Source organism: Mercenaria mercenaria, chromosome 6 (genome assembly GCF_021730395.1).
Source record: "Mercenaria mercenaria strain notata chromosome 6, MADL_Memer_1, whole genome shotgun sequence".
NCBI classification, from domain to species: Eukaryota; Metazoa; Mollusca; class Bivalvia; order Venerida; family Veneridae; genus Mercenaria; species Mercenaria mercenaria.
This window is the reverse complement of record NC_069366.1, coordinates 54,730,367-54,744,405: the sequence shown is the minus strand read 5'-3', so window position 1 is coordinate 54,744,405 and position 14,039 is coordinate 54,730,367. Positions and strand designations below refer to the sequence as shown.

At 34.2% G+C, this 14,039-nt stretch overlaps 1 protein-coding gene across 1 annotated transcript in view; it reads right to left on the bottom strand.

Annotated features, from left to right (window-relative positions):
- Nucleotides 1-1,094: 1,094 nt before the first annotated feature.
- Nucleotides 1,095-14,039, bottom strand: part of LOC123548847 (uncharacterized) — a 116,390-nt gene continuing 103,445 nt past the window's right edge. The window contains exon 7 of the mRNA XM_045336431.2: nt 1,095-11,937. Coding sequence (XP_045192366.1) covers nt 11,612-11,937 — 326 coding nt within the window. The 3' untranslated portion in view covers nt 1,095-11,611. The remainder of the gene's footprint in view (nt 11,938-14,039) is intronic.

The following is a 14,039-nucleotide window of genomic DNA, read 5'->3' as shown; positions in this document are numbered from 1 at the left end:
GAGGGGGACTAATGATTTCAGACACAATGTTGTTTATCAAATAGTCACAGAGAACATTTGCCCCGCCCGAGGATTGAACTCACGACCCCGCGATCCGCAGACCAACGCTCTACCTATTGAGCTAAGCGGGCAGGCCATGTGACCCCTTGGGTGGGCCATATTTAACCCTAGGGCGGGCCATATTTAACTTGAGGGGGAAAATTTTAACAATCTTAGTAGAGGACCACTAGATGAATGCAAACAAAATGTCAAAGCCCTAAGCCTTGTGGTTTTGGACAAGAAGATTTTCAACCTTTTTCCTATATAAGTATGTGCAACCATATGACCCCCAGGGTGGGGCCATATTTGACCCTTGGTGGAAAATTTGATCCAACTTGGTAGAGGACCATTAGATGATGCCACATACTAAATATTGATCAACACCCTAGCTACTGTGGTTTTGGACAAGAAGATTTTAGAAGTTTTTCTTTTAGGTTGGAAGATTTTTGAAATTTACAATATAGTCATATGCTCCCTGGCAGCCACATTTTTTACCTAAACTTTGGCAATTTTAATGGGCCATTTTAATTGATAAAGGGTCACCTAGAGATTATTTCTACAAAATACTTTTGAAATCTGTCTAACAGTTTCTGACAAGAAGATTTTTTTAAAGATTTTCCTTCCTGTTACCATGGCAACCAAAGTTTTGCATGTATTTCAATTCTTTGGGCAATTCTGAAAGGGAGCCACCTAAGGATCATTCCTGTGAAGTTTGGTGTAAATCTGCCCAGTGGTTTGGAAGAAGAAGATTTTTTTACAAATTGCTGACGAACGACTCATGATGGACGATTGGCATCGAGAGGTCACAAAAGCTCACCTTAAGTCTCTGGCTCAGGTAAGCTAATAAAACTGTAAATAAAAGATATAAATTCCAGGCTGAGTGGTGTACACAACCTCCAAATAAATTTACTATCACACAATAGCTAAAACAGCAATTTATTTTTTTAAGTGAATCAGAACTATATCATAAATACAGATCACACAATAGCTAAAACAGCAATTTATTTTTTTAAGTGAATCAGAACTATATCATAAATACAGAACAAACAAGAGAATCTAGTTTCACTGTTTATTACCCTTCAAAGATCAATTCCAAAGACGTAAAATAAACAAATCATACAATACGGATGACAATATGTATCATAACAGATGCTGAAATACAAAAGATTTAATCCACATGACTATAACATGTTACAATTAAACAACCACTTGAATCGTGATTAATTCAAATGACAGAAAATAAATAGACATGTATAAATAATCAACAATACCAAAACTGGATCTCTGTTCAATAAAATACTCTACAGATTTTAGGTTTTGGTAAAAATATATCTGGTTTAAGACATGCATTATGGCCTCAGAGCATAACTTGTAATCTTATATAGGAGAGGATCTCGTACAAATTTTGCACTGAGGAGAGTAGAAGATACATTGACAAGCAGGGCATTATAATGCTATAAGGTACAGTCATAAAAGAGTGGATTTTGTAACAATAAACAATTAGAAATTTAATGCTCACCAACTTGACAACAATTTGATTACAAAAATGACTTGGGCTGTGCATATTTACTAGAATATTGCACAAGTCTTTGATTATTAGCAGTGCCATTTAACTATTGCAACTGAGACAAATATTCAGCCATTTCAAGGCCTCATTTATGAAATTGTGCCGTGCCATGAGAAAACCAACATAGTGCGTTTGCGACCAGCATGGATCCAGACTAGCGCAGGATCTATGCTGTTCACTTTCAAAGCCTAGTACAATTAGAGAAACGGTTAGCGAACAGCATGGATCCTGACCAGACTGCATGGGTGCGCAGGTTGGTCTGGATCCATGCTGGTCGCAAATGCACTATGCTGGTTTTCTCATGGTGCGGCTCAAACTATAGTAAACCAAACAGACATTTCTATGAAGTGATTATATGGAGTGAGGTAGTCATGTATTTGTTCAATGCATTTTGGTATTATGAATCAACAAAGTGCGTGAATTAAAAATTGACTGTATATTTTAACAGGATTATTTCTACATAAAATATCAACTAAGGTAAATGACAACCACAAGTAGCTTTAGTCTCTACTTTGGTTAAAAAAGTACATTTTAACCAAGTACTCTACCAGTAAATTAGCCTATATATAATAATAATGGCACTAATACAGTGAAATTCAAAGTATGTTGAACTGATGCAGTACTGATTAAAATATTCAGTTTTCAGCACTAAATATATATATATATATTACAACTTATCTATTCACTGTGAAAATGTTTATTTTCCCGGGCATGAAATTGACTGGTTTTGGCCAAAACAGTGATTTCCTGAGGGGAAATAACTCATCATAGAAGGGGATTATTGAAACTATTTCATTCCACAAAGGGTATTTATAAAATACTGTGAAATCAATAATATTCATATGGGAATAATTTTCATGGATTTCATAGCTGAGTCAATCTAAAATATTAAAACAAACAAGAAAAAACTCCATTTCTTTTATATTCTAAAGTTCTAACCCACACATTCACATTCCCAAGAAACAGCGATTTCGGCCAAAAGCATAAAATTTCTTGCATAGGGAATCAAACATTTTCAAACTACGACAGAAACAAGTAAAAGATTAATGACAAATTTCCATCTATATATTAAGAGCATTAGGTATTAAAATCAGTAAAAACAGCATCAGAATAAAAAAGTTGTATAACAATTAATAGATAATAGTAAAAGGGAAAATATAAACAAAGATTCAAGTTCATGAGAAAATGATTGTCAGAAGAAGAAAATACTGGTAAAACACAAGAATAAAACAAAATAGGCTGTCAAAAAACAACATTGTTGTCTGTCAATGAAGAATATGTGCATTAAATTATTATCTATGCAAACAGAATTAAGTTTTCACAGAGTCCAGACCATAAAACAATGGCTTTTTTCTTTAAAAATCCTGATTTTATACAATTAAAACAAAAGTTTACAATAACAGAGAAGTCAGTATTTTATACTTGTGCAGATATGTGTACAAGTGGGATTTCATTCTAAGTATTTGATAGGCATTTTGGGCATCAAAGCACACAATGTAGCTATACACTGTCTAAATATACAGTACTTGCGAATCTTATATCTTTTGCGAATCTTCAATCTTAATAACATTTAAACATGAGGAAGCAACTCAATTAAGTTTTTCAGACAATTCCAAGCAAATGCTTAGAACTACATAACAAGAGGCTGAAGAGGGCCATAATGGCCCTATATCGCTCACCTGTTATCATTACACTTAAGGACAAGAAGGTTAAAAAATCATAATCAAGATCAATCAAAAGAATTATGAGAAAATATAGTTGAAATTTTCTTAAAGTTACTTCAAATAAAATTATTTTCAAATCAGGCCAGTAGTTTCATACAAGAAGTTTTCTGTATAGCCATATGGGAAAATGAGCCCCTCCCCCAGGCGGCCACTTTTTCAATGAATCAAAATTATTTGAAGGAATTTGGTAGAGGGTCACTCAAGAAACATTTATGTAAAATTATTTTGAAAACAGACCAGCAGTTTCTGACAAAAAGATTTTCAAAGTTCTATATAGGCATAGAGGGAAAAGCAAAAACCCCTTGGGGGCCATGTTTTTCGCTGAATCAAAATTATTTGAAGGAATATAGTAGAGGGTCACCCAAGGAACACTAGTCTTGTGTAAAATTGTTTTGAAATCAGTTTCCTATATAGCCATAAGTCCAAAGGACAGGAACAACAAAGGGAAGAAATTTAACCAAAAAGAAAAAAAAATTCTTACAAGGTACAGAAATGTAAAAATACACCTAAAAATTGGAGGTACCATCCATGTTGTACCACAGAAAAGTGGTCTCAGTTTTCCCCTAAAGCCAATAATAAAAAGTTACTAAATAAGCTATTTATAGTAACATAAAAGGGAAGTAATTAAAAAAAAATTATTGAAAGTGAACAAAAGAAGGATCTGCCAAATAAAAACAAGAGTACTGCAATGCAACGCAAATGCAGAGCAATATACACATAAAACAAAGTCATATGACCTTTGACCCCTACGTGTGACCTTGACCTTGAAGTGAGCCATCCGAAACATGCACTCTGCACGTTGTTTCGACAAAGTGAACATTTGTGTCAGAGTTACAGAGCAGAAGGGAAATTGCTAACCAACAGACAGACAGACGGACACCGAGGCGATAACATAATACGTCCCTTTGGGCGTATAAAAAGGAATCAAGATCTTATGGTGATACAAGTTGTGTGCAAGTTTGGTTAAAATCAAATCATAAATGAAGCTGCTATTGTGCAGACAAGGTCAAAAACGAAATTTTTGGCCCTTTCAGGGGCCATAACTCTGGAACCTATTATGGGATCTGGACGGTTCAAGAAAGGAACCAAGATCTTATGGTGACACAAGTTTTGTGCAAGTTTAATTAAATTCAAATCATAAATGAAGCTGCTATTGTGCAGACAAGGTCAAAATTGCTAAACTCTGGAACCCATTATGATATCTGGCCAGTTCAAGAAAGGAACCAAGATCTTATGGTGATACAAGTTGTGTGCAAGTTTGGTTAAAATAAAATCATAAATGAAGCTGTTATTGTGCAGACAAGGTCAAAATAGCTAATTCTGGCCCTTCAGGGGCCATAACTCTGGAACCCATAATGGAATCTGGCCAGTTCAAGAAAGGACCAAGATCTTATGGTGATACAAGTTGTGTGTAAGTTTGGTTAAAATCAAATCATAAATGAAGCTGCTATTGTGCAGACAAGGTCAAAATAGCTAATTCTGGCCCTTTCAGGGGCCATAACTCTGGAACCCATAATGGGATCTGGCCAGTTCAAGAAAAGAACCAAGATCTTATGGTGATACAAGTTGTGTGCACGTTTGGTTAAAATAAAACCATAAATGAAACCACTATTGTGCAGACAAGAAATTGTTGATGCATGCACAATAGCAAGTTCTGGCCCTTTAAGGGGCAATAACCCTAGAATCCATGATGGGATCTGGCCAGTTTTAGAAAGGAACCGAGATATCATGCCAATACAAGTTTTGTACAAGTTTGATCAAAATTGCTTGCAAAATGTGGTCTCTATAGTGTTCATAAGAAATTGTGGACGGACGGACGACAGACAGATGATGAAGGGCGATCACAAAAGCTTACCCTGTCACTATGTGACAGGTGAGCTAAAAAGTACAGTCACTGTGTTTTTCAACCTCTCTAATATTTGTTTTCTGTACAACTACTGTACAATTTACATAAAATTTCAAAATACTGTCTTCCATATGTATAAGGAGAACAAACAGTGAGAACAAAGAGTTACTTCCCTTCAAACTGCGTAAAGACATATAGCATTATGGCCCATAATTACTTGTCCTAAGAAACAGTTCAGTATTTCGACTATTGAGGAGGCAGTCAACAGCTTTCAGCAGTTAGTGTCATATTGACCAGAGTCAAAGTTACAAATCAGAGACAATTTACAGATTGAAGTTCATTTTTATACTTTAAAATAATAAATACAGGCTAAAATTCAAGTTTCAGCGGGAAGTAATATTACCGAGTTCCAGTTACTGAGTAATGACTGGTTAAGTACTAGATTAAAATTATGAAATGACTTGCGAAAATCCGCCTTCACTGACTTAGCTTAAAAGTGGAACTGTCATCAAGAAAATTGAAATAACTTTAAAAAAAAAACCCGCAAGGATGATTTTATTTTCAGATTTTGCAGAGCAATTGGAGAAAGAAACCATGCAAAAGTTTCAGCGGGAAGTAATATTACCGAGTTCCAGTTACTGAGTAATGACTGGTTAAGTACTAGATTAAAATTATGAAATGACTTGCGAAAATCCGCCTTCACTGACTTAGCTTAAAAGTGGAACTGTCATCAAGAAAATTGAAATAACTTTAAAAAAAAAAACCCGCAAGGATGATTTTATTTTCAGATTTTGCAGAGCAATTGGAGAAAGAAACCATGCAAAAGTTGGTACTATCACTTGCTGGGAAAATAAATGAGCCGCGCCATGAGAAAACCAACATAGTGGGTTTGCGACCAGCATGGATCCATGCTGTTTGCTAACGGTTTCTCTAATTGCAATAGACATTGAAAGTGAACAGCATGTATCCTGACCAGACTGCGCGGATGCGCAGGCTGGTCTGGATCCATGCTGGTCGCAAAGCCACTATGTTGGTTTTCTCATGGCGGCTCACTTTGATTTTCAAAATATCTGCTTAATGCGACATAGCTATGCTCAATAATTTACATACATGCTCCGTCGACTGACCATTCTTGGGTCTGCAACTGTATACTGGAAGTATTTTTAATAATGTAAAACATGGTATTTTTAAAAAACACTCAAAAAAGACCTCGCTATATTTACAAGGTTGTGGAGTGTATGTCATTTAGATTTCGTAATCTGCAAATTGGCTGTCGGATGAAAACGTTCAACTGCAGACAAAAATGCGATAATATAATAAAACCTGTAACAAGTTATTTTTGCTGCATCAGTATATCCATCAGAGGAAAATGTTAGAAAATTTAATTGTATCTCTTACGATAGCTTGTTCAATGGATGTGTTTGTTGTAAATTTCTCCATACATATTTAATAATTTTATTAGTTATGGTGCCAGTATAGCAAATAGGCAAGTTGAAACATGTACCATTCTATTTACTGAGTTTATTTGAAAAAAGATAATATTATCATACATATCCCAATATGGTGTTGCCGAACCATTGTACACTGTGATTCAAAGTTTCTGTACATGTGAACAAAATTTAACGGAAAAGTCACTATATAAATCATTATGAATTCTACTGGAATAAATCTGGCTTATTATTTACTTATTCAGTCTACTTAAATCCTCCAGCCCCACTGCAAAATACAGAACAAGATATTGCACACATCAGTCTCATCTATAAGACAATAAGTCTGCATGGAAAAAGATAGATTTAAGATGTAAACCAAGGCTTATTCCTGAAACCTTTTTGTCTGGAAATATCTAAATATTTATTGTGATAGGTCTCCAGAGAAATTCTAGAAACAATTTAAAAGGCGCATTATAAATGACTTTCTACATCAACTGACTCTAAATTTGCAATTTTGAAATAAAATTGGCATCAAAACAGATTTGTTATGGTGATCAAGTTTCAAAATGGCATACTGATATTTTTTTATTTATATATAGCATTACAATATATGAATTTCTAAACCTCTTCTGACTCTAACATAATCTGCAATGTCATCCCAAAGAATGACTCAAACATAATCTGCAATGTCATCCAGAGGACGGACTCAAAACACAACCTGCAGTGTCATCCAGAGGACAGCATGCTTGAGGCATACATATTGGCCCAGGTCACCGGGCATTTCTAGTGACTCGAACATGCCAGTTACGATGGCCTCAAGATCAGGCTGACCCTTCAAAATCAAGTTTTTATTGTAACTTATGTAGTTTTAATATGGAGGATTTCTTCAGTTCAAGTTTGACAATATATTACCTAGAAGTTAAAGTGGTTATGCCACTCTCTACAAAAGGGGCAGATGTCTAACTGCACATAAAAAGCAATACTGTAATGCACAACCAAATTAATGTTTAAATTAACAGAACATTATATTCTTGGTTAAAACAAAAAGATGACAAAATTACCCTGGAAAGAAAGGAAAAACAAACAAACAAAACAACAACAATAATTATGAAACATATAAAAATAATGATAAAGTCTTCCAGTCATATACCCTTCTAGTGAAATGGGTAAGCTCAGTAGTATGCTATATGCAATTTTAACTTCAGAAATCCTTGGAAAGCATTTTGTCACAAGTTTTTAAACACAACACTGGACTTGGCATGCAGCCAAATGACAAAGCACCTGGACTAAGTATAAAAACAACATTAAAATAAAGAATTTGAAATGTTCAGTTCTTCTGTCTTTCTTCAGTCCAAGAAATATTGGTTTTGTCAAAAAAAAAATTACTGGTAAGTCAAATGAAATCCAAATCAAAGGTTAACAGAAAACTGTGAAACTCACTACACAGACACATGCAGCTATGGTGGTTTTTGTGCTAAGTTCTCAAAATAAGTTAAAGCGCCAAAAACTCAATCATTAATTTCATTCATAGTCAAAGGTTTGGTTATATATCTGAATTATTATATAAAATATTTCTAAAATTGCTGAAAGGGTAGACATATTTATGACAGTTGGTTTAAAACAGGCATACAATACTATTTTATAATAACATCTTATATAGTAACTATTTCATATGGAAAAAAAAATCAGTACAAGTGTGCAGAAAAAAAATGATGTGCAATATTAAAGGAAAATACAACTCAATTAATACTCAATATAAATTTAAATTTTATATAAGATTAAAACAAAAATGATTCTAAGACGTATTTAAAAACATATACTTTTTCTCAGTTCAATAAAATGCGTGCATTATCAGTATAATCTCGTGTTCACAAACATGACTCAGAAAAATGTGACTATCACAAAAATGATATTACATGAAAACTGCTATAGAATCAACTATACCACCTTTATGAGATTTTCTTATTTTTACTACAAAACAATTTAAGATTTTCATTTTATGATTTCCATTTGACATTTGTCAGAATATTTCTTAATATCACATAATTATAGTCTGATAACAGCTTTTATGGGAAAATTTTTATGTTTGATAAAACACATATTCTTGTTTCTTTTAATTAAACTGAGCAATAAAATGGATCTATCTCATTAAAAAATGCTGGTACCTGTATTTTCCTATAATATCGCAGCCAGCACACATACTTTTAACTTCCCAATTAGCGAACCAAATATTTCACATTTTCCAATCAGATACTCTTTAAGAAAATAAATGAATCACTAATTAAACTACATGGCAACATTTCATGGCAAGATTATAATTTTTAACAACATTTCCTGTGGAAAATTTCATCACTGATTTGTTACATGAACAAAGAACTCCAGACGCCCAAACGGTGTTTCCTGACTTGACAGGGCATGATTTTAAGATACGAATCAAATCAAAATATTTTTAACAACAGTCCTTGTGTATACACATAAATAAGATATGTTATTACATTATTTATGATACACGTGCATGTTTAAAGCATATCTGTCTAGAACATTTGAGCCACGCCATGGGAAAACCAACATAGTGGCTTTGCGACCAGCATGGATCCAGACCAGCCTGCGCATCCGCACAGTCTGGTCAGGGTCCATGCTGTTCGCTTTTAAAGCCTACTGCAATCAGAGAAACGGTTAGTGAACAGCATAGATCCTGACCAGACTGCGCAGATGCGCAGGCTGGTCTGGATCCATGCTGGTCACAAAGCCACTATGTTAGTTTTCTCATGGCGCGGCTCATTTTTACTTTTTACATGGAGAACCTCTCAGAGTGACATCAGTTCCAACAAGGTCAAAATGTGTCTGTTATACACACGTCACCCTAATGAGGTTCATTTAACTAACAATCTTATCTAATTAGAATAGAAATATATTTGTCTTCTAACATGTTGTTGTCAGAGGTTAATCTTTTGATATTTGTCAGTTTCACATAAATATTTGTCAGTTTCACATGATATTTGTCAGTTTCACATGAATAGTTGTCAGTTTCTTTGACCCTTACAAAAAAAATGGGGGAAACCATTGGGAGAGAGGGATAGCTTATCAGTTCATGTAAATTCATGAATTCTGTACAATTTATGACATTTTCACAATTATGTTGAGTTTACTGTACAACCTATGAGGACATAACTGTACAATTCATATAAAACTTTCAAAAATTTCAAAACACATAACATTAGCTTACTGGTACATACACACAGCTGAATTTCTGGATTTCAGAATTAAGGTAGTTCTACATGTTTGAAACAAATGTCCTATAATGTAGAATTTTATCAAAGCATACATTTAGAGCATCATTGTAATACACTACCTGAAAGAAATTCAACTTACAAAAAATGTAAGTCATGTGCTTGATTTTTTGTTAGACCAATTTGAAATATTGGTCCTCCAGTCAGTTTTCACAACGGGCGTCAACAGGAAAATCAGACTTTTGAGGACCTTTTTCCATACAAAAAAAAAGTTTCACAACATAGATTTTAATGGAAATTTTTCTTATAGGTCTGTTCCTCAACTGTTCATAATTCGTCAAATATTAACAGGTGCAGTCTGATCATGGTCTGCACTGTTCGCTATTCAGTCAGTAAATTTTCAGTAAACGCCCCTTCAAATGATAAATGGTACTGCCCAAATTGAATGATGGACCAGTCTATTATAGAAATTTAGCAGGCTAAAGGTTAATCAAACATGCAAAACTACCTTAACTAAATCTCTAACTAATAAATAGAAGCACTATAATTCACCTATACAGGTATGTTAAAAGTAAAGATGTATCAAGTTTTAGTTTCATTTCTTACGATACTAAATGCTGATCATATTTTTTTTAATAAAACACATGTGTTACTTTTAAGATTAAAAAAAATATTGTGAAGTTCATAACTCATAAATAATAAACAATTTATGGTAATAAAACGCCTTACGTATCATTTTATTTTAGAGATTAAAAATATTGTGACCTGACCCTATTTTCTTCAATGTTTAAAGACTGCAACTTAAAACTTATGAACGGCCACTGCTTTGCCCATAGCCAATTTACACTGATGAAATTTTGTTGAGCTACCAGAAGTCGTAGAATGCAAATTTATTCATGTGAAGCTTCGTCACAATCTGTGCTTATTTAGCAACTATAGAGCAAAAAGATTTACGTTTCAGATTTAAAACATCGCTGAATATGGACCGTCAGCTTTAGACTAAGACTTTTAGAGCATCAAATAATAATTTTGAAGATCATCAGGTCTTGATGATCTTAGAAAGTTTCATTAAATGACACTTTTGAATTATGCATTCTGATTTAACAAATATGCATGGTTTTCTGGTTTTAAATACAATTTTAAATAAATTATACTTCCGAACTTTGAAACATAAGCATAAAAATTGAGCTTTTAAAACATTACCCCTCTTAAAAAGGCCATGATTTCAGAAACCTTTTAAATGTTTCATTGCACACTTTTACATGTTCACAAATACTTGGATATGTAATTTAACACTATTTTCTGATTCACGGATATTAATTTTTTTAACAAAATGTTACATTTGGTACTCATAGTAATAGTACTGTTACCATCACTGTCCTTTGGTAACAAATATGATTGGTTACTAGTGTGACACATGTCCACTATCTACACACAGTCATTCTAGACCTATTACATAATGAGATTAGCTGCATTTTCCTTTCATTTCTCTTCTTCAACACATCCACGAAGTCTTTTCCCGCATTACCGGTATATACTGGCCATTTATCGCCTTTTCCAGAATTGCACTCTATGAGCCTCATCTTTCTGCAGGATGCCGACTGTGCTGAGCAGTTTATAGCCACCTTTCATAATACAGGGATTCATACTTGAGTAAAATATCTTTCTGCATTATGCCATACTCTACCAACTTCCTCACATCTGCCTTTTCATCACAATCTGTCCTTACACGTTAAATTATGATGACACGTATCGTAACTACCATAGTTTGATAACTACAAGTTCACTGGTAGCATAACTTTGTCTGTGTTATGGGTATATGTCACGCTATTGTTTGAATGGTGAGATTTTCCCGACTTACTACTAGTCGGCGTGTGCGATCTGTGATACGAGGGTGCCTGAGAGTTTGAGTACACGCTACTCGAGTAGCCGAACTGGTTAGGATTATATCCAGAATCACGAGTAAATGCTGAGTTTTGAGTATGAGCGGAATACACAGACCCATGTGGGGACGGGTACACGGGGTGCATGGGATAGTAACCCTGGTGCATCGGATTTCCAAATGGATTCATCTGATGTGCCTGTGGTGGTGGTGGTGGACCTAGAATAATATATAAAGAATGTATTCAATTATTCTGTGACTTGTCAAGGAAAGAGGACAATCTGCTTTTACTTATAAAGTAACTTAAGACTGGAACAAAACCGGATATTGGAAAAATTGAAGCAGATGATCCGTGTTATACTGACAAATACAGATCCCAAAATGCATTCAGTCAATTTGCTTTAGGTATAAAAGAAATAACAACACTTAAAATACAAAGACTCATTCTGAAAAATTGTCCACATTAATAAAAACTTTTTAAAAGCAATATATGAAACATTTTCAATCACTTTACTTTTTGATCCACCTAAATTTACAATGGAAATTTCCTCCAACAGAACTGGTTTTTGATGATAAATTAAAAATTAATCAAGATATTTTGAAAATTTAAAAAGTTCCAATTACCACCCTCGCAATTCTTTAGAATAGTGGAAAATATCAATGGTATTGTCTCAGAATTAAAGATAAATCAGGGAAAAACCTTGTTACAGAAACGGGGGATAAAACTGTGGTTAGAAACCTTTACTAGCAGTCATTAAAAAAAACAAGAGGGCCATGATGGCCCTATATCTCTCACCTGTTATCATTGCACTTGAGGACAAGAAGGTCCTCAGAAAAAATATCTAAGTCCAAAGGACAGGAACAACAAAGGGAAGAAATTTAACCAAAAAGAAAACAAAATTCTTACAAGGTACAGATATGTCAAAATACACCTAAAAATTGGAGGAACATCCATGTTGTACCACAGAAAAGTTGTCTCGGTTTTTCCCTACAGCCAATAATAAAAAAGTTACTAAAAATAAGCTATTTATAGTAACGTAAAAGGGAAGTAATTAAAAAAACAATTATTGCAAGTGAACAAAAGAAGGATCTGCCAAATAAATCTGCTGACATAAATGAAATTTCAGATCAGTATCTTCGTTAGTTACGGAGATATACCCATTTCAATCTGAAACAAGAAACGCGGCAATGCCACGAAACCAGGTTTTCAACACTTTTCATAAGAATAAACAAGAGCGCCGCCAAGCGGGGCAATATACGCCCGAAGGCTTACATCAAAGGATGGGAGCAAAATTTTAAGAACTTGACTGTTGAAGCCCCAAAGGACTGGAACAACAAAAGGAAAACTTCAAACAAGAGGGCCAAGATGGCCCTAGGTCGCTCACCTAAGAAACACACCATAACAGTGTAAAACATGTTTGACCTAGTGATTTCATGGAAACAAATATTCTGACCAATTTTCATTAAGATTGGACCAAAAAATTGGTCTCTTGCGATAAAACAAGCATTTTCTTAGATATGACCTAGTTTTTGACCCTAGATGACCCATGTTCAAAGTCGACCTAGATTTTATCAAGGCAATCATTCTGACCAAAATTCATGAAGATCAGTTGAAAAATACAGCCTCTATCACATACACAAGTTTTTTCTTGGATTTGACCAAGTGACCTAGTTTTTGACCTCAGATGACCCATATTCAAATTCGACCTAGATTTCATTAAGGCAATCATCCTGACCAAATTTCATAAAATCAATTGAAAAAAACAGTCTCTATCGCATACACAAGATTTTTCTTTAATTTGACCTAGTGACCTAGTTTTTGATCTCAGATAACCCATATTCAAACTCGACCTAGATTTCATCAAGACAATCACTCTGACCAAATTTCATGAAGATCAATTGAAAACTACATCCTCTATTGCATACACAATGTTTTTCTTCAATTAGACCTAGTGACCTAGTTTTTGAACCCAGATGACCCATTTTCGAACTCGGCCTAGATTTTATCAAGGTAATCATTCTGGCTAAATTTCATGAAGATCAGTTGAAAAATACAGCCTCTATCGCATACACAAGGTTTTTCCTTGATTTGACCTAGTGACCTAGTTTTTGAACCCAGATGACCCATTTTCGAACTCGGCCTAGATTTCATCAAGGTTATCATTCTGACCAAAATTCATGAAGATCAATTGAAAAATACCGCCTCTATCGCATACACAAGGTTTTTCTTTGATTTGACCTAGTGACCTAGTTTTTGACCCGAGATGACCCATTTTTGAACTCGGCCTAGATTTCATCAATGCAATCATTCTGACCAACAT